At 47.9% G+C, this 24469-nt stretch overlaps 1 protein-coding gene across 1 annotated transcript; it reads right to left on the minus strand.

The window, feature by feature from the left end:
* Positions 1–8322: 8322 nt before the first annotated feature.
* LOC149365654 (solute carrier family 61 member 1-like) lies at positions 8323–11976 on the minus strand. Its single transcript, XM_089545058.1, has 2 exons — positions 11641–11976; positions 8323–9587 (listed from the first exon to the last, which is right to left on the minus strand). The coding sequence occupies exons 1-2, from the start codon at positions 11974–11976 to the stop codon at positions 8730–8732; spliced, it is 1194 nt and encodes a 397-aa protein (XP_089401184.1). The 3' UTR covers positions 8323–8729.
* Between the last annotated feature and the right edge of the window lie 12493 nt (positions 11977–24469).

The following is a 24469-nucleotide window of genomic DNA, read 5'->3' on the forward strand; positions in this document are numbered from 1 at the left end:
TCGGCTCAACCACCAGGATCCCCTTTTTCCCGGCTGAGCCACGCACAGCTAAGCGCGGGTGCTCGGGCCCGTGGTGACGCACTGCTCACTATCATCCCCTCGCGGGTATGTCCCTACGGATGCTCAGGAACCCGTGGTGCCGTCACCCACCAACACCTGCATGCTGCAGAGGCCGCTGCGGGGGTGCTGCGGAACATGATATACTTTAGCGTAACTAACTCCGATTCATTGTTTATTAAACAACCTCTGGTACCATCCTGTATTGGCAAGAGCAAATTTACGGAACTCTACGCGGTAGAGGCAGTTCACTCTTCGAAACGGCCCGTCATCGCGTTGCATTCAGTGTAGCCGAACTGGAGAGTAGGACACAAACAACATGGCGCCGTCGAGAGCGGTGTCCTTACCCTGAAAGTGGAAGCGCGGCCATCGAGGCACCCTAAGTGTGATTGCCGACATCCTTGCCGCCCGTAATTCTCTAGATTATTCATTAATATATTTTGATCCAGCACATTCGACGTCCGGGCCTTCACAGTATCCTGATAGGCATTTTCGCGTATGGTATTCATGTATGCAGCAGAGAACGGAATGGAAAGAGGTGCTCGTGATTCGGATAATCTCTTTCGGAGGTCGTGGGTTCGGATCCCACCGGCAGCATGTGGTTGTTTTTTTCTGCTGCTTTTATTAACTTCCCATTAATAAAATCTACAAAAAAGGCGTCCTCTATGTTCCTTGTTTTTTGTGACTGTTGGCTCCCGTTATGTTTTCATTTGTACGGTTTCATGTATTCAGCGTGTTGTTGTTGAATAAATGTAACCTTGGCTTGTGTGAGTGCAATCTTGTGCGGTAACGAGTTGCATTTTAATATGTATGCCATTTATTAATCGTTATTTTAAAACGCGACCAAAGGCTCCCTTCGGAAAGCGTTCATAACCACCCTTTAATGTATTATATTTCAAAATACATACACCATACTTCCCTACTAACAACGGACTTTGTATTTGTGCTGGGTGTTGCGGTTCTTTTAACAAATCCACAAGAAGATTGTGATAACGTTTTGGGAACTAGCGGACGTTCCCCCCCACCGCCCTCCTGCTTAGCCCATAGGTACAAGCTCTCCCTTCCCACTTTGGAAAGTGCTCGCAGTGCGGCCTCTTTTGATGACCTCGACAATACAGTCTCGGTCCCGTCAGTGCCAACTTCAATGCACACACGATCCAAAGGGGGTCACGTCCTCATCAGGGCCCACGGTAACGTGAAAATTATCACCCTTAACTTTACCCTTAAGTCGGAATCGTGTGAAGGCCACTGCCGCGAGATGATGAACGCCTCCCTGTTGGCAAGGTAATGAACATTAAATTTTTTCATCCTGTTCTTGAAAAAAAAAAGTGTACAAAAGTAGACGAGCCATTGTGAATCAGCCGGGAATGCAAAAATGGAAAGGTAATGAAAGAGCGCTCCGATGATCTGTGCTGTAGCGGTTGCATGAACGTTCACGGCCGATCGAACCATCGCCCTGGCCACGTGTTCACTCGCGCAAAGCGCCCTAGCGCGGTGGCCGCAAGACGTAGACGCGGCCGGCTGAACGAACGCCGCACTTGGTGTTCACTGCTATCATTGGGCGCCCGAGAGTGATGGGATGCATTCTCACCCTCTATCCTCGGCGCAAGTGAGCGGCGGTATGCGCCGGAGCTGCTTCTGGCCCCATTCAGAGCGACCTGAAGCATCATGAAGTCCGTTCACTTAGACTGCACGCGTATCCGCATACCTTACGGCACGGTTCGGATGTCCACCGAGATGTGAGACAAGTACTGCTCCATTTCCTTTCCTGAAAACCGAACCAACCAAGCGCATGCCACTTCATGGGTCGACGCCGAATGCACGCGCCGAACACAGTGCTGTATGCAGCTCGGCGCTAGCCGAAGTTGATTGCTCGAGGCCTAATCTACTCGAAATAAAGTACCCTAACGCGGTTGAATATCGCAAGACTGACCAAGACGCATGTGCTCAGCTAGCCGCTAGACGATAAGTCCACTGTCCGCACTTTCTTGCAACGCTATTTTTATTGTTATTGAAGAGTAAGTGAACATCAAAACAGTACAAACTTGGTGCGATTTGGCCTAAACGATAGGGTACCAGAATCGTCTTTTCTTGGGCTAGTTGGTTTTTCATGCTGAAGGTGTTAGCAGCGCACACGAAACAAGGACGGACAGAAAAGGGAACGAAACACAGCGCTGACTTTCAACTGAGCTTTATTAGAAAAATAAGCGACTTTTATGCAAATAATCTTTAACAAATTAAAAAAATTCAAAAAAACCCTCTCAAAAAATTTTTAACAGGGTTTTCCATTGTTATTTCTTCACCGTTGTTGATCATGACACCCTTTAGATGGTTTTAAGCGGCACGTGTCTTAAGAAAAAAGGTGGGCGTTGCACAAATCTAACCCGTTTCATCTGACTCACATTTCATGTCTTCTCAGGATTCCTCAGTGTTTTCAATCACGTTCTTTATCAGGGTTTATCTAGAGTATCAGTGACTTTGGATGGCATATGTAGTAGGACGTTTTGACATCTTCTGAGTCACATGTTAAAAATTCTTTGCATAAAAGTCACTTATTTTTTAAATAAAGCTCAGTTGAAAGTCAGCGCTGTGTTTTGTTCCCTTTTCTGTCCGTCCTTGTCTGGCGTGCGCTGCTAACACCTACAGATAGGGTACCCTCATGCTTCGTTACACTGTACAGCCGTCGTGGACGAATATACAGCAGGAAATGTGCGTTTCTAAGCTAAGTAGCAGACCCGCTAGCACTCCAGGAAGGCCTGAAATTCGGGTAGATGAAGGCGAGACTCCTTTTCCAAGAGAGATTTTGATCGCACGAGTGATCCATACTGCATGGCTCGGAAGCAAAGCCGGTGGGGTGTGTATTTTTGACAAAGGTTCTACACCTTATCGAACAGTCCCGAACAAAGCGAAATCACCTGCGAAGAACTGCGGTACCTTGCTAGCCTTCTGGTTACTTCTGACGGGCGTATGAAAGGCGTGACGAAATGACAACGCAAAGGCCGCACGTTGGCAGCGATAAACAGGAATGCCGAGGATGAAGATAAACGCGACAAAGCTTCTCTGTAATCTAATGATTCCAAATAGCGTTGGTAGTCCATCGCGTCTACGATAACATCATGAATGCAACTCTGCTTCCTGAAGTGACCGAACTCAAAAGAGATTTAAAAAACTACGAGCTCAAAAATATTTTCTAACGCGACGATTCAATGCCACCTTGCGCGACATAGGATACGGTCATGTGTGCCAATGCCGAACTCTTGGAAATTTCACGACAAGTCGCGAAGACTCTCTGCGTGCGCATACTGATTATTGCATGAAAAATGCGGTGCGTGTTCAGTGGCGTGAACTTAGAATGATACATCAGACTTAGGCAGGCAGTCAGCAGTAACATCAGTACGCTCAACTCTCGGCGAAACAAGGAGCCTGCTTCTCAACATATGCGTGCAAGTGCGAGCGATATGGAAGAGGTAGCACACTCATGCAGAAGCGACCCGATCACGCACCGGTGGCTGGCCTAAAAATTGGAAGGCTTTTTCGGTGTTATGGATCAGAATGGCTTTAGAAAACACCATCTTTTCTCCCTCCACCTCAGACCCGGATAACAAAACAGCTTCTTCACACGGTTAAAGCCTGTTTCACATGCAAGCGAAAATGCCTACGATTTCTTTCTCGGAAAAACGTGTTCCGAGCGGCCGGGACAGCTACAGCGGCCAATGTGACGAGGTTCCATAAAGTTCGAAAGATTTGGCAGCGTCGCGCCACTCATTCGCTTGCATGTGAAACATCCTTAACCTCCCCGGGTCAATCACCGGCAAGAACAGTGCTTCTAAACACAGAACCTGCAGCACTCACTGAGTGAAGAACTACGCCGCTTTTCTTCCATCCCTGCTTTCTAGAAGAGGCGATCGCGTCGAGGCCTGAATCCCGGCCGCGGCGGTCGAATTTTGATTTAGAAGAAATTCTAAATGCCCGTGTATTGCGCGGTGTCGGTGCACGTTAAAGATCCTCAGGTGGTCGAAATTTCGAGAGCCCTCCACTACGGCGTCTCTCATAGCCTGAGTCGCTTTGGAACGTCAAACCCCATAAACCAAACTTTCACTTCTACATCGGCCACAGGTGGGCGCCCACCCTCAGCGACACATGAGTGTATCTGTCACTTTCTTGCGCATGTGCTTCCGCGACTGGGGTAAGAAATCTCCTGGGGTAAATATAGGTCGTTACGGGTTCTTCGCACGAGCACTCAAAGCATTTTCGGCGCTAATGAAAGCTCGACTGTTGCAACACTCGCGTATTCAGCAATGCCAATTACAGAAGTGACCAAATGCCATCGCACTTACCGTTCTTGCTGCTGAGGTTGAAGCTTTGGGGAAGGCTTAGTTCACGCAATCCGATCGTTTTCACACACTGAAGATATCACGCCAACAACACAGCACTTCGATGACAAGCCGGCAGTGGCACGTTGGCAGGAGTTCTTTCTTCCGCCGCAAAAGAGAAGATCCACCGAGGCTGGCGACGGTCAGGCGAACAGCTCACACGAACACGGACGTTGTCACTCGTCGGTAATAGCTGGAGCCTTGGAATTTGCCAATTAGAGCTTACTTGACAAAGATGACAGAAACGGGGCTTCAGCTGGCGTCACATTACGCCGAGAGAGTCAGGAAGGCCTCAATAGTCCAATTAGTCAAGGTCAGCTTCGAATGACGTCACGAGTAATTAACGAAACGACATCCCAACACAACGCTGTGATTGCGACGCCATGCTGCAGCCGCCCCATCGTTGCAGCCCGTTAGGCTTAGGCCCAGTCTCGCTAATTCTCGTCCGCCACCCGAGAACAAGCGGGAGACCTGATAGCAGAGTTGATAGCGCCTGCTTCAGCTGATGCCATAGCGACTCTTTGTTTCTTTTGTTGTTTAGGTGTAAGACCACAGTGTTTTATCTCGGATTTAAGATATTGTCCAATCGCGCTCAACTGCTTTGCTTATTTTCAGGAAGGTGCATGGGAATGCGACGTCACCTTTTTCGTCGCGATAGGAAAGGCGGCGATTGATTACGCTTGGCTATCGCCGAAACTACGCGTTCGGTACGAAGGGGCCAGCTATGCTCATTTATTTTTGCGCCTTTCTTGCAAAAGTGAATTGCGGCAGAGCATTTGAATGTGTTAAGCTCGAGAAAGAGAGCGCCGCAGTACCAAGCGCAAAGTGAAGCGCATAGACACGCGTGAAAGGGCCGCACATTTTTTTACAATGGAACCCAAATTAGGCATGCGTGGCCTTTTTGTGCTGCCATCCGTGTTTAAAAACAATTTAGCATGGGTCTGGGGAACCCTTTATGGAATTATGGAATGATACGCGACCTGAAACTGGAACTGCTCGCGATAAATTAACCAGGCTGGTAGATCACTTTTTTATGTAAAAAAGTCGCTTTACCCCAAGTTATTATGACGTAGATGGTTTGGTTGGTTTATTGGCGTTTAACGTCCCAAAGCGACTGAGGCTATGAGAGACGCCGTAGTGAAGGGCTCCGGAAATTTCGACCACCTGGGGTTCTTTAACGTGCACTGACATCGCACAGCACACGGGCCTCTAGAATTTCGCCTTCATCGAAATTCAGCCGCCGTGGCCGGGATCGAACCCGCGTCTTTCGGGTCAGCAGCCGAGCGCCGTAACCGCAGAGATACCGCGGCGGGGATTATGCCGTAGAATTAAAGCGGGGGCATATTCGTATAGGAATAGGATATGACGTCCTACCGTAATCATGGCTTGACTAACGGCCCTTTGCTCGCCATACCCACAGTCGTCGGTGTGAGGCGGTTCTCACCTGGCCTGCTTTTCCGCTCTCTGACGAAGGCATTGAGGAAATAGTCTACCATCATAAATAATGATGTTTGGTGGCTTACTGCTCACGGAATATGATTAACGATGAAAATTATACTCACGTGAAATGTAATTGCTCTTTGCTTACTTTCTTTTTCACTTTCCCGAGGGGGGGGGGGGGGGGGACTGCAATTACATACTGCGCAAAAGTGCGCCCTCATAACCGCACGCGTCGAAGGGACGACGGCTGCCTGACAACACATACCTAACCACGACCAGTTTTCCGTTGGGTTTCATGGCAGAGAGTAAAACTGTTTGCTTATTCTTTCTACTGTTATTTTCTTTAGCTACGATTGGTTAGGTCTCACCTTCAGGGATCAGCAGATTCGCGGCAGTCTGAGTAGTTTGGGGAACAGGACTGCTTGAATGCTTCTGTTTATTCACAACATGTAATAAACACCTAAGACCAGTTGCAAAAATGATGGTAGGTAAGCAGAGCTGGGTTTCGGCCTCGGTACGGTAGCAAGAAAGGCGCTTATACTCATGCGCGGTCTCCACTTACGTTGAGCAAATGACACTTGTCATCAGACCAGTTTGGTTGCGCTTTCAAGCAGCGCAAACTGCAGTTCCCTATCGAATGACAAGTGAGTTGAGCGCAGATCAGCAGACATCGTTGCATGGGCGACTTTATACGGTGAATGCCAACTTTCACGCAGATCTGTACTGCTTTGCGGATACCACATTTATTGCGTTAACACTAGAAACCCGATGTTCTGAAAACTGTCCGTTGGCGTCAATCGTTAAGCCACAGGTGGTGTGCAGCTCAGAAAGAACTTCCAGTTATTAGAAATTGCGGCTGTGCAAACAGATCAACCTCGCTGGCGACCACTCGACCATCGCCGAAGGCTTTGGTCGCATGTGTTAAACTGCCAGCCTCTCGCGCTGCGCTTCGGATGTCGTCGTCTTCGCCAGCTTGTCTGAATAGCTCATCAATTTGTGTGAATTCGTCAAAGTCTGAAAGCGCAACCGGGTAGGAGGCGGGCTGTCCGTGCCCCTGACATTGAAGTCAACAATGAGGGCGAACCCGTTAACAAGGTCGACAAGCTCCGGTTACAGGGACTACATGTGCAGGCGAACGCGAGAGCCAAATATACCTTTGCAACGACAAACCAACCGAAGTTTACATAAAACAAGTCAGACCAACTGGCCCGAAGCTTGCCATTGTTGAACCACGTTTTCCACGCGGGAATGGTACCCCACTCACACCCCAACCCTCGTCCTTCTGGTGGGAAGCCGCTCTCTTGCACGGCCCTGGACGTCCAGCGTTACCTGATCACCCGGGCAAGCAAGATAGCTGCTGCAAATGGGGCCTTGTACTAAGGACCACCACCTATGGGCTTCCCAACGTGTTTCTCAGTCTTTTTTTTTCTGTCTGAATAGGTTTAACTTTGCACTGGAGACTTTCTTTCAACGTCATCTAATTAAACCAACTGCAAGCGACCTATTTAGAGAAAAAATTAACCACTGCTCAGACTTAGCACTTCCCTCTGCCTTAAATGTTATTCCACCGACGTGTTCTTGGCGTGATATCTGGTGCCGAAATCCACCTCTTCGCCATAATTTGTTACATTACGCCAAACTCTTCATCTGATCTATGACATGATGAAGCCTTACCACGTTCACAGCTGGGTTTCTACCAGACTTGAGCCGGGCGTTGATTATAATTGGAATCTTTAGACTAATCTTCACTCCTTCAATACTTTCGCTTTAAACCGACGCAAAGAAAACGGCACGAAAGATAGGTCAACAAAGTAACGGCAGAAACAGAGCACTTTTAAAGTCTACTTGACACTATAGCCTCATCGAAGAGTAGCTTTGAGAGGCAGCAGGTGTCAGAGTGAAGTTTGAAATGGCAGTGGCACAAGTACTCCTCCATGAAGTGCAACTCCATGGAATGCCTTTCTGATATCAGATGTTGCATTTCAAGGAGCTAAACTTGTGAGGAAAGCAGAGAACCTTTAATTCAGGCCCACCATACAATGAAGAAAACATGGGATCAGACTGCCGCTGAGTGTAGCACACAACGCATGAGGACTTCCATCCTTGAGTTCGAGCCAGTGAATTTATCTCCCACACAAATCAATGCCTCAGTAAGCCACAGATACCTGTCACCCTTACATGTTATGTAATCACTGCTATCGCAATTACTCAGTGTTGTCTTCCACTTTCTCCACTACGCCTTTTGTCTCAAGTCTAAAACATTGAAGTAAGGTTAGTTTTAGATGCTGTTAGACAACAAATGGCACCTCTTGGTTAAAGCTCGTGCTGGTCCTGTCCAGGCAGCAGCCATGCAGAAGCACTCAAAACTTCTTTACTCAGGTACTTACAGCGCTTGCAGACCTACCAAGGTTCTCATGTGTGAAAATGACACTCCTTCTCACCCTCCACAAAGTTCAAGTTCAATGCACCATTACAAATTTCAAGAAGCACACCTTGAAGCCGTTTAGCCACCTATGTACATTTCAACGTCACGCATCTTCAGCTTTAAGTCTCAAGACTAACCACTGCAACTCTGCTCGTGTCTTTACTCACAGTATCATCACACAACTGAGAATGCCTGCGCCAGACGTACCCTTTAGTTCATGAACCACAGCTTTCTAGATGCTTTGAAACCTCGATCGCCAATTCCGCCCATGACTCGATTACGTCTACAGCTCTGGCCTTCATCACGTAACCTCCAACAAATGTCACATCACAAGTCTTGTCTTGTTCATGCCCCACATCCTTAAAACACGCCCGACCTTTCACAACACTTCCGCCTGCTTCAGTGCGGCTGCGCGGCCCGGCACACCGCAGCCTTCACGCCGTCGGGTGGCCCTCCAGGGACTTGAGCACTTGAATGACCTTGAACTTCTGCTTCCAGCGTGCCAACATCTGCACGGGCACCAGAGAAAGTGCCACAAAGGCACAGCACACAGCGAACACTCCGCACAGGTAGTACGTGTCCAACTCCCGTCTCGCGGCCAACATGACGGCGGCTCCCAACCGACCGAAGCACCTGGCGTACGACTCTTGTTTGGGCGACAGACAGGCGCACACCCTCAGCTTCCTCACCGCAGCACCCCACAGGCCGATGGCGAAGTGGAAAGACAGCATGGCCATGACGATGACGAGCACCGAATCCGGGTACACAGGCATAGCAGCCGCCGCGAAGAACATGCCGACCGAAGCAATGATGACGGCAAGGGTCAACGTGTACCTGGGTGTCCCCTGGATCATCCGCACCACCCTGAAGAAGCAGCCTCCAAAGACGTGGAAGAAGCAGTAGAGGGCGTACAGCAGGCCAACGTCCATGTTGGACGGATTCACCAGGGGCGCCCAGAAGGCCTCAACGATGGTGCTGCAGCACCACATGGCGGCCTCGGAGGACAGCACGGCCAGGGTGACGACTCGATCGGACCTGTACGGTTCCACGAGGTCCTTGATGGGCTGCGGCTTGGGCGCCAGCCAGTGGAAGCAGAAGAGCGCGCCCAGGATCATGGCGGAAGCGCGGAACAGGATGTAGCAGTCGATGTACATGACGTCACAGAGCAGGCTGCCGACGACCCCGCAGGCCATGCCCAGGAATCCGATGCCCAGCATGATGGCCAGGTCTGAAGGGCGGGCCCGGGCGTGGAACTGGCCGACGGCTAGCGGGAAAAGCGTGAGCACGCTCACCTTGCGAGGAATACGGCGGGGAGAGGAGAGATTGAGAAAAGCGAAGAATGCCAGTCAGCCGAAAACATGAGCTAAACGTTAACTTTGAAAAATCTCGAAAAGGTGCAAGCGGAGACACTATCGTTAGCAAGACTCTTTCCACAGAAAAGGCAATGATTTTTTGAGAAGACAATGGCATGGCAGTAATAAATTATAAGCCATGCGCACGATCAGGTAGTAAATAAGGCCAGTACCTACCAAACACTGCCTACACTTTCAGACCGAAAGATCTATTACTACATCTCTCCCAAGGTCAATCGATGCACCTTTGACCTTGAGGCCCTGGAGTGCAGGTAAACCACGTGACTCGCCAAGCAGAGGCGCATCTGCGCGTGCTCGCCGGATCCGCCGCTGTGACACGTGATTAGGAGGGGGCAGGCTGGGAGAAGCGCAGCTGTGCGCGCTAGCTGGCTTCGCGTTGTAATACGACGTGACTAGGAGAGGGTGTAACCGTCAGTTTTGCCATGAATGAGGCGCGCGCCGGACCGAGTCTGTAAACTCTTTGGCGCCGCCGTCATGCCGCGTCCGATCATACAGTCGATATAGCTCGCCGAGAAGGCGTACTGCAGAGGACGCGAGCTAAACGAGCCGCTGAAAGCGAGGAGCAACGAGAAGCTAGACTTGCGAAGCAACCGAACAGAGCTTTCGCTCAGTATAACCAGGTTTGGAAGAGTTAGGACCTTAAACCTCCCCAGACTTCTCTTGTACGCTTTAGGAAAGATGTTCGATCCACTCTCAAAAGCAACTGACTAAAGACTGACACAAATTAGGAAAATTAGGTTCTATTTGCTACGGTTAAGAGACTGCTCTTGCAGCCATGCGAAAGGGATATCAATGCTCTTTCACATAACTTTTTTGTAGTGCAGTGCAAGAGGACCACGCGACGATTCCCGCGAGAGCACAGTGCTCACAAGCATGCCAGCCAGCAACAAAGATCTTGAAGCTGTCACCTCGCACTCACAGTTTCCCCTCCATACTGGGCAAGTTTTGAGACTTAGCACAGCGTTAGTCACGCGTGGGGTCAAGTTGCCGCGAGAAAACTGAAGCCTACTTGCCGCAGCGGCTCACTGGCACTCGGTTCATGTGCCGTGCACGAGGTCGTAGGAAGGTTTATTGGGGTTTATGGTCCCAAAGCGGCTCAGGCTATGAGGGACGCCGTAGTGAACTAGAACAGAAAACTGGGCAAGTTGGAACGGATTCATCTTAATACAGCGCGATACACAGGACGAGCTCGTGTCGTCTCTTGTTTCTTTCTCTCGTCCTGTGTATCGCGCTGTATTAAGATGGACGCCGTAGTGAACGGCTCCGGAAATTTCGACCACATTGGGTCCTTTAAGGTGGACTGACATCGTACAGTACACGGTCCTCCTGAATTTCGCCTCCATCGAAATTCGACTGCCGCGGCCGGGATCGAACCCACGTCTTTCGGGTCAGCAGCCGAGCGCCATAACCACTGAGCCACCGCGGCACCCCAGGTCGTAGGAAGGAATCACTTCCTCCTCCTATCACACCCTCTGCCAACGCAGCGAGCTATGGAAAGGAAAATGATAGGTGTAACGTTAAGAGATCGGAAAAGGGCGGAGTGGGTGAGGGAACAAACGCGAGTTAATGACATCTTAGTTGAAATCAGGAGGAAGAAATGGGCTTGGGCAGGGCATGTAATGCGAAGGCAAGATAACCGCTGGTCCTTAAGGGTAACGGAGTGGATTCCAAGAGAAGGCAAATGTAGCAGGGGGCGGCGGAAAGTTAGGTGGGCGGATGAGATTAAGAAGTTTACGGGGATACGGTGGCCGCAACTGGCAAAGGAAAGGGTTAATTGGAGAGACATGCGAGAGGTCTTCGCTCTGCAGTGGGCGTAGTCAGGCTGATGATGATGATGGTTTATGATACCCGCCCATAAGTGAGAGAATTATTGCGCTTTTTTTTTCATTCGCAAACGGCCCAAACAAAAACTAAGCCTTCGTCATTTCGCCCCAACCAAGGATCGCAGGAGTCCCGAGAAGGCCCCTCTCACCTTGGCCAGCACTTTGGCGAACATCAGAGTGCCCACGTTGGTGCTCTTCTTCAGCAGGCACGACTGGATAAGCATGGCAAGCAGGAGCGGCCCGGACAGCCTCCACCCGGCCCGTTTGGCCAGCGAGCGCCCCCACAGGTCGGCCAGGCAGCCGCCCACAGCCCCGGCGGCGTAGATCAGGGCGATGGACGACTGCCCTAGCTTGTTGTAGTAGTAGAGCTTGTACTCGTACGGGTTCTGCAGTCGGTCGGCCACGACCAGGACGAAGTAGAAGACGACCGCGTGCCACTGGGAGAACAGCGACAGCGGCTTTTCCGAGGACCCGTCTGGCTTCATCGCGGCGTCACAGGCCTGGCTCGGAACGGATCGGTCGGTGCCGGATTCACAGCTCGGGGTAGAAGTGGATGGAGGTCGGGTCAGGTCAGCCTTCGATCACGTCCGCTGGCAGTCCATGTCAGCCTCACGTCACTGTGAAGACCTAATTGGGTGGACGTTTAGTCGAGTAAAGGTCTGTTTAGGTAAGGCGCGCGCGCGCTATCAGTATGGCGACAGAAGTCAACAAAACGGCTGACGGATGCAAATGTTTGGGATGAGGATAGGAAATAAAGATGCTTCCATGACGAAGGTAAGGGTGCGGCCATAGACGAGGAAAAGGGTAGTGTAGCGGGTTGTTCGTTGCGGTGCAGTATTGTAGGCGAAGGTAACAAATGGGATCAGCCAGGACAGCAGCTTGGGCATGCTGGTTATTCATTTGTGAGGAAACAGCGCAAAACACCGGGACAAGAGAGAAGCGCTTGTCTCTTGTCCCGGTGTTTTGCGCTGTTCCGTCACAAACAAACGGGAGCAGGGAGTCCCAGCTGGTATGGTCAGATTCCATGTAGGTGGAAAGCACGTCCGAAAGGGTCCCACTGAAGCGTTCTGTGAGGCCATTGGTTTGGGAGTGATAAGCAGGTGATGTTTCAACGCGAGAGCGTTATAGGCCACGCTGTTCAGAAAATCCGGCGTCGGCGTTGTCGGCGTTGTGAGCGAAAAATCAAAGGCATTGCTCTGGCAGGTGGCCTCCAGAGAAGAACCTAGGAGGCAGGTTGGGCCACCTAGGTCACGTGACCTTGCAGCGCCAACACAACCTGCCCTCCCGATAGGGGGCAAACTGCCCATCGTGGCAGGTGGCAGTTAAATTAATGACTGGTCGCTCGGGAAGAGCAACCTGGGCAGCTCAAGGTCCACCGCTGGGAGCACCTGCCATCGCAGGGCAGTGGCGCATCGCTTAATCGCTGCACCACTGTGCGAGGGGAGGTATGAGGACTCCCAGGGATCTATGAATGTAAAGTAGAGAAATACTAATTCCACATATATGGGCGTTCACCCAGTAACACTACTGCGTCATACCCTTAAGATTGAGTATCCCCTCTAATTTTTCCCTTCGTCCTCAGTGTACGAGGTTAAAAAGCTTTAAAAAGTCTAATTTAAGCTATACCTTCATCATGCATGTACACCAACTCACCAACTTCAGGCATTGCTTAAAACCATACCAGCAAACGGGCGCTGGACTACAATGGATATTCTCACCTACCGCTTTTTCATCCGAGGTCAGAGGACCGACAAGGAAGGGGCTTCAGAAAGCCCACGGCTTCCGCGAAGGTGCCTGATTGCGCCTCTGCCTTTAAACGCCCCAAAATTTTTGATGAACTTCCGTGCGGCAGCTGCGTCTGCGAAGAGGATTGTAAAAAGATAAAAAAGTGAATTTCCTTCATTGTGTATTTCGGAGCAAGCTCTGCAAGACCGCTATTCTACCCTTCATTCGAGCTGCAGAGCCTGCACCTATTTTTGGAGCGCAGAAGCAAAATGGACACCAGTGATTGTAATAATCACTTGATCTTGAATTTGCTAGCAGGCCAGTCCTTGACGCCCCGAGGTTTTATACTCAGTTTTCTTGGCATCAGTATGGCCATTCAGACAATACTGCATCAGTATGGTCGTTTAGAAAACACTTGTGCTAAAAATTCGTTTTGAAGTTTCTCTACACATATCTTACGCCAAAGAACTGAAGGAAGCGGACGGCCACCGAAACCAATGAAAGCGTAACAGGTGCTTCTTTTTTTTTATTTGTGGTGCAGATCAATGGGAAACTAAAAGCGTAATTATTTTGTATCGGAAATATAATTCGTTAGAAAGTAGAAGCAAATACAACCAGATGCCGCCAGCGGAATCCGAACTCCGAATTCGCGTCATGCTCTAACAACTGAGCTACTGCGGCGGCTGTCCAATCTTCTAATTTCGGGGATAATTATGTTGCCTGTAACCTAACCTTGAGAACGTTCATCAGCGCTACCCTCGTCCATAGCGGCATGCACAGTACGTCCTGTATTACCGCAAGTGGCACGCGATGGAACGGTTAGGGCGGAAGCTGTGTGAGAAAACTCTTATGCTATACACTACGTATGGCATCAAGACTGCCAGAATCGAAGCCTTCGTTGGACTATTAATGCGAAAGCCTTTAATGCCTCATCGTTGTCGACCGAACGGTGTCAGCAGAGGTGTCACGCTTTTCGGTTGGTCGAAATGGTTATGACGTCAGAGTGCGCGGATACGCAGTAATGAGGTCACCCACGGATGCCTGACGCCCCCTTTTGGAGCAGACGACAACTATAAAATAGTTGTCGTCCGCTCCAACAGAGGGCGTAGGGCGTCCGTGGGTGACCTCGCAGTCAATGTCAAACAGTGCGCCAGGAAAGGCTTTCGCCTTGCAGCACTTTAGAGAGCCAAGGTGCCCCTGAATTTTTTCAGCATACAAAATTAGGGAAATTAGGAGCTTAGACATAAAATACAGTTAGTCATAGCAAAAAGTCGTGGCGTCACTTTTATCAAGTAGTATCAGTTTCGCATCTAAGTTAAAAGTGACACTGTTATGCCACGAATGATGTCAACGATGGCTTCGAGAACGAGGGAACTGCAAGCGTCTTATTCATGTCCAACATTATCGGACAAAGATTTTGAGTATTGAAAAATTGCAAGTTACTGTTATAGAAATATTAAAGGCAATGGCGCATTCTTCCAATGTGTAGAAAATCTATCTTTTAAAGTGTTTACATTGCTCGCATCGAGCAGTAAGGACTGCCATAGAAAACCAATGGTGAACGCTTTTGACGACTGCAAAAACATTAATAGCAAAAAAATGCAAGCCTGCCGGCGGGAGATCTGCCGATGTAATGATTGTTATAGTGAAATCTTACGTTTTTATAAATCCCTGTGCACTTTCCCTGTAGACTCACGTTGCTGAGTCTACAGGTGTAGCGGCATTCCTGAATGCTCTTGGGGATTCCGTCTAGGCATGGGATTCTTGTAGATGGGCGCGTAACTGATTGTCCAATATTGCTTTTTGTATAGCAGGTGGTTCTACAGTGGTGTGAACTGTACTGCGTTTCAATGCTCTCTTGTATTGTATGCTCAAAGAAGCTTGTTCATTCATGGTTATATGTGCATTTCTTTGTCTCTTCACTTTCCCTCCCTGTAATGACCCTCAAATGAGGGTTGACAGTATTCATAAATAAATAAATAAAACTTCACGGAAACGTTTACAGCAGGAAGGGCAATGCCGTAAGGCGAAGAAGCTAACAGCAAAAAGAAAGAAAGAGAGAAATGAAGAAAGAGAGAAAGAAAGAAAAAAAGAAAGAAGGAAAGAAAGAAAGAAGGAAAGAAAGAAAGAAAGAAAGAAAGAAAGAAAGAAAGAAGGAAGGAAACAAAGAGTGAAAGAAAGGAAGGAAGAGAGAGAGAAAGAAAGAAAGAAAGAAAGAAAGAAAGAAAGAAAAAGAAAGAAAGAAAGAAAGAAAAAGGAAGAAAGAAAGGAAGAAAGAGAGAAAGAAGGAAAGAAAGAATGAGAGAAAGAAAGAAAGAAGGAAGGAAGGAAAGAAAGAAATAAAGAAAGAAAGGCGTTTAAGCTCATGCAGAACAGCTGACAGGCCGGAGACGCAGTAGAGCGAGTCTACAGCGCGCTCTGCAGCACAGTCCCAATCAAGGCAAAAGCGAAAGCCACGTGACTTAAAAACGTTTCTTCTCAAGTGCCTCGGTCGGCATTGAACCCAAAAGGTCGTTCACTCGAGGCTCCTTCGCCACTTCGTCGGATTGTAATTCAATCCGACGCCCCCAGAGCCGAATATATAGGCTGGCAGCTTTTCGCTGCTCGCTTGACGGAGTTCCAGTTCCGAGCAACTTACGCAAAGCTCCCCTCATCCTCTCTCCCCTTCAACCGGCTTTCCTTTTCGTGTGCGGGCAGGCGGAGAGAAAGAATATAGGATTTAGGTGCCAATGTCTTCTGTTTAACGCACTGCGTGTCGTAAGCAGGGCCTTTCCGTTTTGAGTTTACCCTGAAGCCGATCGAATGTCGCAATACGCCGTTCCCTCGTCTGCGACTTTTTTTGACGCTTCAAGATGTTCTCCAAACAAAACGCGGCCGGACTTTTCGCTCCCCCCCCCCTCCCCCGGGACGAAGAATCCATAGGTGTAAACCTCTCCCCATTTGAACGTACCCGTTGTTGAACTCCGCGACGAAACTCATCTGCTCCCCGCGGCCACTGATGGTGGCGCCACCTAATAGCTGGGCAGCCACCTATTGACGTCTTCCTGCAGCGTCTGTTTCTCAGCTATGTTCGTTCTTTCAGTAGCGCCGAGTAGTTCATCTCAATAATATAGGTGGCGCGACAGTCTGCTAATCACCTAGTGTCCTGCCAATCAGAGAACCACTTTTTGACGTACAGGATATATGGGCCCACTTGGACCACATGACTGCCGCGATGATCAAGATCTGAGTCCAACGGGACGTTTTTTGAGGGCGGCTGCACTGAGCAACTTTCAGAGGCAATCTGAATAACAACCCAGTGAATGCTAACAGCCATTTCTGAAAAGCAGCACCTGGTACGGTTCCAAAGTATAACGAAGCCTAAATATGTGCCCTTTTCGCTCGCTCAACGTCTCACAAGAGGGCCTTATCCCTGTTGTCCCTCAGCCTCAAAGAAAGCCAGTTTATAGCTAACCTTGCTTCGGGCATAAATCTCGCCACTCTGCGAAGCACACACGCTTTCCTGTCACAAGTAAATTGCAACTACGCGCAACAAACACCGCTGTAATATCCAAAATATAACATTGTGGAATACTGGCAGAACAAGAACTGGTGAGCTTACAGGAAGAAATATTGTCGGATCACCCCGAATGCAGAACGTGATGTCTGCTTCAACTAATGCGTAAACTGTGCATGAGCCATGGAGATTCGGTCACACAAATGTTCGGCGTCTTATAGGTCGTTCATAAAGACTCAAAACACTGTGCACGAAACAAGTCCTGCTTCATACAGTAACCTGTTCCTACGACACTACGACGTTACTGAAGCTATACAGCTAGGCCCCTATACTCACTCTAAACAGAAAGGAATAAAAAAGGAGTAAGCTATAAAAAAGTAAAGCTGTAAAAGGAATAAAAAAGGAGTACTCTTTTTTTACTCCCAAATAGGCTTATCGGCATTTAGAGTGCATGATTAAGAGTGGACTTCTCAAAACTGTTCGCTCCTGACAACTGCATGACAGCGTGATTGACCAACATTTCAGTTATCGCATGCCATTGTATGCCGCTTTGCGAGGGAGTGCCTAACCTCAGCCAGTCGACGGAGGAATCAAATTTCCGAACGGAGCACTAACGAAACATATGTGAAGAGAACAACTTCAGCCTTGGCACAATTCGATAGCAGTGGACTGCGAAATAGAAGTACAATACGGGGCGAACTGTCGAAGCAATGCGTGCGTACAAGTGACGCGCGGTTCACCGACTAAAGAAGTGACTGGCATGAACCAGTCACGAAACGGTCTACCACCGCTCAAAAAAGCTGACTCTTGTGTCAAATGTTCGCTCATCTCGACGAGGTGATATTTTGCAGGTTAATTCTCAAATCGCAGCGCAACTGACCGAGGACAGCGCTCGGAAAACAAACAAGCGCTGTCTTGAACTGATATTTACTCCACAACGCACGTCCTACACATACGAAATCATTAAACAAGTGTCGAGCATAAAAAACGTATAAAAAAGACATAAACGCTTGGTAGAAAAAAAAGCGTACCTTAGAGCTCCCAGAAACCGCAGGATCTATACAACAAACCAAAAACACGAAAAGTAATCACGGCATTTCCAACTAGTCTTCCATACGTTCAAGGAATGAAAGTTACCTATCACACACGTACTTGACGATGGAACAGAATTTTTGATGCCACGGGCTTGACGAGTGGCAAAAGTAGTTCCGCCTTTGCCTCTCGTCAGGGCCGCGTCTTACTCCGCAATAGCACCTCAGCAAGTTCTTACGAGCTTTGATAGCCTCGAACCTCCGCCAGCTGGTTCTATGTTCAAGCTAAAACTTCTACTTCAGCGCCACCAAAGTCCGAAACAGGGCATAACTGCTGCGATCCAGCACGGTTAAGGGTACGATCAACCTGCTTGAACTTTCAGCCAAGCATCGCAATGGCACACAAGAAACCCGCGGCTTCAGCCTGACAGCAAGTGCATTTGGACAACAGTCAATGCATACATCTTTGAAAGCATTCAGTGTACTTCCAATGGACCTACGTTGACCGACTACTGGAAGTCAGTAATAGGCTTCGCAAGACAACGGCGAGGACGGGCCCTGAATTGCCAAGCAGACGGCATTGCGCTCTAGCAGACGGCCCGAAAAATGAAGAACGCTAAACCGGTTTTACCGGTTCTACGCAGATCTGAAGAAAGAACAGCCTCACTCACCCCTACTGCGAACGGAATGGCGGCCCCGAATGCTGACTTCTTTTTCTTCGCAGAGGTGTACAATGCGACTGACGCTCGGAACTGCGGTTTGCGAGGCGTAGGCTGATGTCGGTAATGATGCTGATGACGATCTGAAATATTAGAAAAATGGTAGCCGTCAGAAGAGAACAAGTGCCAATGCGCTGCTTTCTTCTCTTTTTTCTTCTGTTCAGCCGCATCAATGTTCAATCTGAAGTTTTAGTTAACTTTTTTTTCGCCTTGCGTGTGATTTAAATCATGCATTTCAGATTTTGGTTTTTCTTGTGTGTTCAGGGAAATCTTAAACACAGTGCTAAGCGTGTTTCGGAATTCCTAAAACTTATAAAGGAGCGGGAAAAATTGGAAATGTGTATTGTGAACAGCCTCAATTTTTAAATGCATTCAAATGTGAAAACTTCCGGTGCGTGATGCAGTTCTTTTCATTTGTTCTTATCATTGCTGCAAGATTTAGATATCTTTACATTTATTTGTGTCGACACCTTCTTGGAGCCCGTATTATTAATTGTCACCAAATGTCCAGTTTAGCCAGCACCGTTCTCAAATTAATTTAAAGTACCGGGACAGGTCTCTAGGGAGCACTTCGATTCTGATATGAAGAAGAAGAAAAGAGCTGAGTGCAAATAAAGAAGAAATTCACTCTTCATTTCTTATTGTGCCCAGCCCTCTACCCATATTCACGTACTCATCTATCGCACAAAATTTAATTTCCATTTCAGATTTATAAGACCTAGGTTTTTAGTAGGGGTGTGCGAATATTCGAAATTTTCGAATATAATTCGAATATTAGATTTTTGCTATTCGTATTCGATTCGAAATATAGGTATTCGTGTTGTTTCGATTATTCGATCCCATGCGAATATTCGTATTTAGCCGAATATTTTATTGCGAGCACCGGCGTACATTTCTGTGCGCAAGTCCAATCGACATAGACATAACATGGCGGCGTCCAGAGCCATACGTAATGTTGGGCCATGCCGTAGCTGACTGTGCTTGTGAGCTTCTTTGTGGCTATAGACCAGAATTTTGAGCCTCTCCTGGGCGCGGCCATTTTGCACCGACTGGCGCGCCGCGGTGCGGGCGTTTCTTTGGGGACTGCGGGGCTGCGGCAGTTCCGCGGCCGCGCCTGCATATAGCCGCGCTTCGGGCGCTAAAAAAACATTGTCGAGCATACTTCCGCTGCGTGGCTGTGTTGCAGGAAGTATTTACGTTATCAAAGCGATAACATTGACGCGTTTTAATGACATTTAGTTTGACATTCAAGTTAATTGTGCCGGCGCTTAGAATGCGCTCGTGCTTATATCGAATTCCGTCTTAGTGCTCCACCGCAAAGAAACTTTTTGTTCAATATCAAGCATTAGGTGTGCGGCTAGCATGCAGTTCCAATTCCCATGCACTCTTATTCCTTCCTGCCGGCCGGCCATAAAGCCCCCCCTCCACAAACAGGGCTTTCTTGTCGCCGCGCCAGTTTATCAACAAATTACCGCTGTGAGCTCAACTGAGTCGCTGCGCCAACAGAAAACAAATTTTGTCATGGTTTATGCAACCTGGTGCATAAAAACGTACTTTCGCTTAATTTATCAAAGCTTGATAGATATGAGCAGCTAATCCTGCTTTCACTAATTCTGGCGTCCGAAGTCGCGTTATTTTATTCAGGAGCTCTCGCCGCGTGTGAGAGCGTTGCGTAGCCGTTTGGCTAAGTGTGGAAAATGTAATGAAATCGCGCATAGTATTTTCCTGTGAATAAGGTAGATACCGCACCGCTGCGGTGGCTCAGTGGTTACGGCTCTCGGCTCTGGCCCAAAAGACGCGGGGTCGATCCCGGCCGCGGCGGCCGAATTTCGATGGAGGCGAAATTCTAGAGGCCCGTGTACTGTGCGATGTCAGTGCACATTAAAGAACCCCAGGTGGTCGAAATTTCCGGAGCCCTTCACTACGGCGTCCCTCATAGCCTGAGTCGCTTTGGGACGTAAAACATTAATAAACCAAACCAAACTAGTGTAGGTATACCAACAGCAGAAAGATACTATAGATAAACCTTTACCCCCCAGATCCCTCTGACATGCGTGCGGAAAAAGCAGCTGAAATCGGTAGCGGTCGTGCTTACAATCCTGTGCATGAAATGTGTTTAATGGGAACAAGAGCAAGCTCAGCGCAAGGATGCCGAACACGTACTGGTGATCGAAAACACGCGCTCCGTCGGGACAACCTTCAGTCTGCAGCTCGCCTATCCAGTTACTACTCCACTAAGTCAAATCAATAGATCTACAATGTGATGCATAAAAGTATCATAGAATATATCGCACGTAAAAGGCGACAACAAACGATATGACAGCGCAGAAATCTGCTTAGAAGTGCCGGTTTCCAGTCCGTACACTACCTGGTCGACTACCCTCGAATGTCACGTTAACGAGTAACTGCGCACAAGATAACGGCAGTGCTGTCTGGAAGAGGGAAAATGCGAGTAGTGACGCACAGCACACACCCTCATACGTTAGCTGATGGAGTACAACAACGACCGAAGCGAACACGTAAACATGCGTTCTACGCGCGGCGTCGGCGCGACCCGCAGTCCCTCGGGCCGCGCGCGCCGACAGATGGCGACTGGTGTCGAGAGTAGGAGCGCGCCCGCAGCCTGCGTGCGAGGGTAAAAAAATCTGGTCTATACCTGCGAAGTGCGAAGCTGGTATAGTCAAAGCTGTGCAGGGAGTACCTCGCAATACCTGCCACTTCAGTGCCAAGTGAGAGGGAATTACCTGTGGCTGGAGAAGTCGTTTCAGCTAAGGGAACGACTCCTTCCTGACCATGTGGAGCAGCTGGTTTTCCTTCACAACAACCTTTAATGTTCATCCCAGCAACGCGCTTTTGCGCTGATGGCATGCTGGATTCAATCAGTGCTGTGTAATAGCCATTTTCTGTGAAAATTCCACTCTTCTAAGAATAATGTTCTAGACTTCGATACTTTCTGTGCAGCCACACACACCTTTTGTGTTCATTTACTTATTGATAGTTGAACTGTGATATCCTTGGATGTTAAAATAAATGTTTTGCAGTGGTTAAATGCGTCTTTCCTTGATTATTCGATATTCGATTCGATATTCGGGACTAAGTATTCGTATTCGATTCGTATTCGAAAAATTTGATATTCGCACACCCCTAGTTTTTAGCAATACGTCGTCACCGGCGATTCTTAGTCATTCCCCAAATGCGGGCATGAATGATTTTCATTCTTAAGACCGTACACAGCAGCAATAAAGATAATTGCTCGACGCTGCTGGCAGGCTTATACAAGTGTATATAAAGGCATACATTTTTGCAGGGACCTCATGGCATACTGCATAGGTCACTTATACCCGTGTTGCTCTTTTATTTTTCATGTTAAGATTTTAAATAGTCTCTAGTTGCACAAATTTCTTTTCTCCGACCATTTCGCTTTCTTCATCTTGCGTATCTATCTTTTCTTCCCCTTTAGTACCTCCGTCCGTAGATCAAGTGGCTGATAAACATCTGTTCGTTTCCGTCACCAACAACCATCTTTTTTTATTGGTTTATATTATTACTATTATTAGTATTCAAATAAACGACTGCAATCACCACGACTACCGCCAGAATAGAAGCCCCGCCTTCTGTCCCCCGCATCGACCGCGCGCAGACACGAATCGCCAACACAAATCCGTGACGCTCTGTTACGTCACACGCAGAACTGCAAAACTTAATCGATGATTGCTCCCAGGCATGTATCCTTCTAAATGAAATCTGGACGCTTCTCTTTTGCCGAATTATTTTTGTTCTCTCTTTTTCTGGTATCTCCCTCGCGCCTAGCTCGGCGTTCACATCATTTATTTTCCCGCGTTCCATTTCTCGGCGTCAGATTAAAAATCTCTGTTATTAGCGTTCGTGTGGCCTCATTCACTTTGATGTGCACTTCATGTTTTTTCTTCCACTGAAAGTAAGCAGTCGAGCGACTGGCAGTACAACCGTGAAAAAGAGCGACGAAGTTTGCAAGAACAAAAGCAAATCGTGATCAAATTGAACTAAACCTCCGCAGTCAGAAACGACCTCTGTATTGATTCTGTTTTCTGAGCTCTCTTTTTACCGCGCTCTTCGTCGTTGAGAACAATAGGATGCCGCACAGCTTGTAAACTGAAGCAAAAAAAAAAAGCAACACATAAAAGCGGGCTATCGAAACGACTGGCATTTCATTTTTGCTTCCAGCGGCGAAGCGGTGGGCCCACATTAAGTTTTTTTTTCTTTTCTTTTCTGCCGTGTGTCTTGAATGAGCAGGAACGTATGAGGTATCCATGACAATGCGAGGCGACCTTGAACAACGCCCCATTAATTTCAATGCCACAATACTTTAAGTTCTTTTTCTTTCTTAATATCTGGCTGAACTCACGCAGGAGACAAATTTTAAATCCACATGCCCACAAATTCTAGAAAAGCACATTTCCCAGTGAGAAGTTGTTTATGAACGCAATTTTTTCATAAATCGTAAGATTCCCCTATAACAATCAATATATCCGCAAATCTTCCATTGGGAGGCTTGCATTATTTTGCTGTTCATGTTTTCGCTGTCGTCAAAAACGTTCCCCATTGGTTCTCTACAATAAAAACGGTGAGTTAAGCTAGTTGGTACATACTGCTAGGAAAAAAACAGCGCTGAGACGAGGGACAAAGAAAGAAGACAGCGTCGGTCCTGCCCTTACAAAAATAGTTTTAGACAGTCTATAGAGTGTCTATAGACTGTCTATAGACAAAGGTCTACAGGCAACACAAATGCCATAGACAGTCTATAGACAATCTGTAGATTTATGGCCATACACTTTTAGTAGACTTTTGTCTATAGACAGTCTATAGACTATGAATAGACAAAAAGCAATATCTATAGGTGGTCAATAAGAAGTCTATAGACTCTCTATAAACCATTTTTATAAGGGTGTTCTCTTCTTCTTTGTCCTTCGTCTCAGCGCTGTTTTTTTTTCCCCAGCATTAGTTCTCTATGGCAGTCTAAACTACTCTTTGCGAGTGATGGATATAGTTTAAGAAAAAGTAGCAGGGTTTTAACGTAGCTAAACCGAGCCTGGTTGGCTCATGGTTTTGCTTTGCAGGGTCGTCGGCACGTCTGGCGACGATATTAGACTGAGGTTAAGCTCTGATCGAGGTTAAGATGATCTGATCGGTTCGCGCCGCAGATGGATATAGTGCCTTCGTGCAGAGGCCAGCGAAGCTGATTTGTTCCTGCCGCCGCGGGGTTGAAACCAACTCGCGACAATATTTATTTTATTTCCACATGGGCTGCTGCTATGCTAGGTTTCGCCGAGTCTGCCTTCAAGGTCAAGTTTCACACAAACTCTAAGAGCTGGTTAGACCTCGGAAAGTGATGTTTGAATTCTAAAAAGAGGATTTTACGACACATCGGACCTACAGTATTTCCATTACAGTAGCTTGAAATATTGTTGCGAAGAAGACGACGCTGGCAGTGGCGCGGGACGGAGCGCTCGCGCTAGGCCAGCGGCCATTAAATCATCTCTTGTTCATGGTTCATCACGCCTCATTCTTCGGCCGCCACGTTACAATATTTCATAGTTGCATCGCAATTAAAATTGTTGTCCAAGAATCATGAACTTCTGCCAAAAAAAAGAACGAAATGTGACGTGCCACGATATAACTTTATTTATTTATAAATAAATAAATAAATAAATAAAAACAAGCAGCAGAATTTGTAAACCTTACGAAATACCCCCATTAGATGCGTGTTGTGTGTTGTACGGTAATGATGGGAGAATAACAATACTATGTTCGAACGCTTCATTTGTAGTCGGCAATAATGACTTCTAAATCCTCCTTTGATGGCCTGTTGTTTCACTTCGTGAATACAACCTCAAACTTATGTTGTGGTGAAAGACAGAAGATGCCTTTAATGGCTTTAATGAAGGCGACTTTAATGAGAAGAAGGCTTTTCTCGGTAAGCGGTCAAGAGCTAACCGTTCCACGTAAACCGCCGAGGCAAGACGCGACC

Source organism: Amblyomma mixtum, chromosome 1 (assembly GCF_055824585.1).
Source record: "Amblyomma mixtum isolate Tamu chromosome 1, ASM5582458v1, whole genome shotgun sequence".
NCBI classification, from domain to species: domain Eukaryota; kingdom Metazoa; phylum Arthropoda; class Arachnida; order Ixodida; family Ixodidae; genus Amblyomma; species Amblyomma mixtum.

Excerpts from the sequence above, each read along its gene's own strand:
- LOC149365654 (XM_089545058.1), bottom strand. The coding sequence starts at position 11,976 with ATGAAGCCAGACGGGTCCTCGGAAAAGCCGCTGTCGCTGTTCTCCCAG. Across the intron at positions 9,588-11,640 it reads TCGCCAAAGTGCTGGCCAAG|GTGAGCGTGCTCACGCTTTT; the intron begins GTGAGAGGGGCC and ends ATTCCTCGCAAG.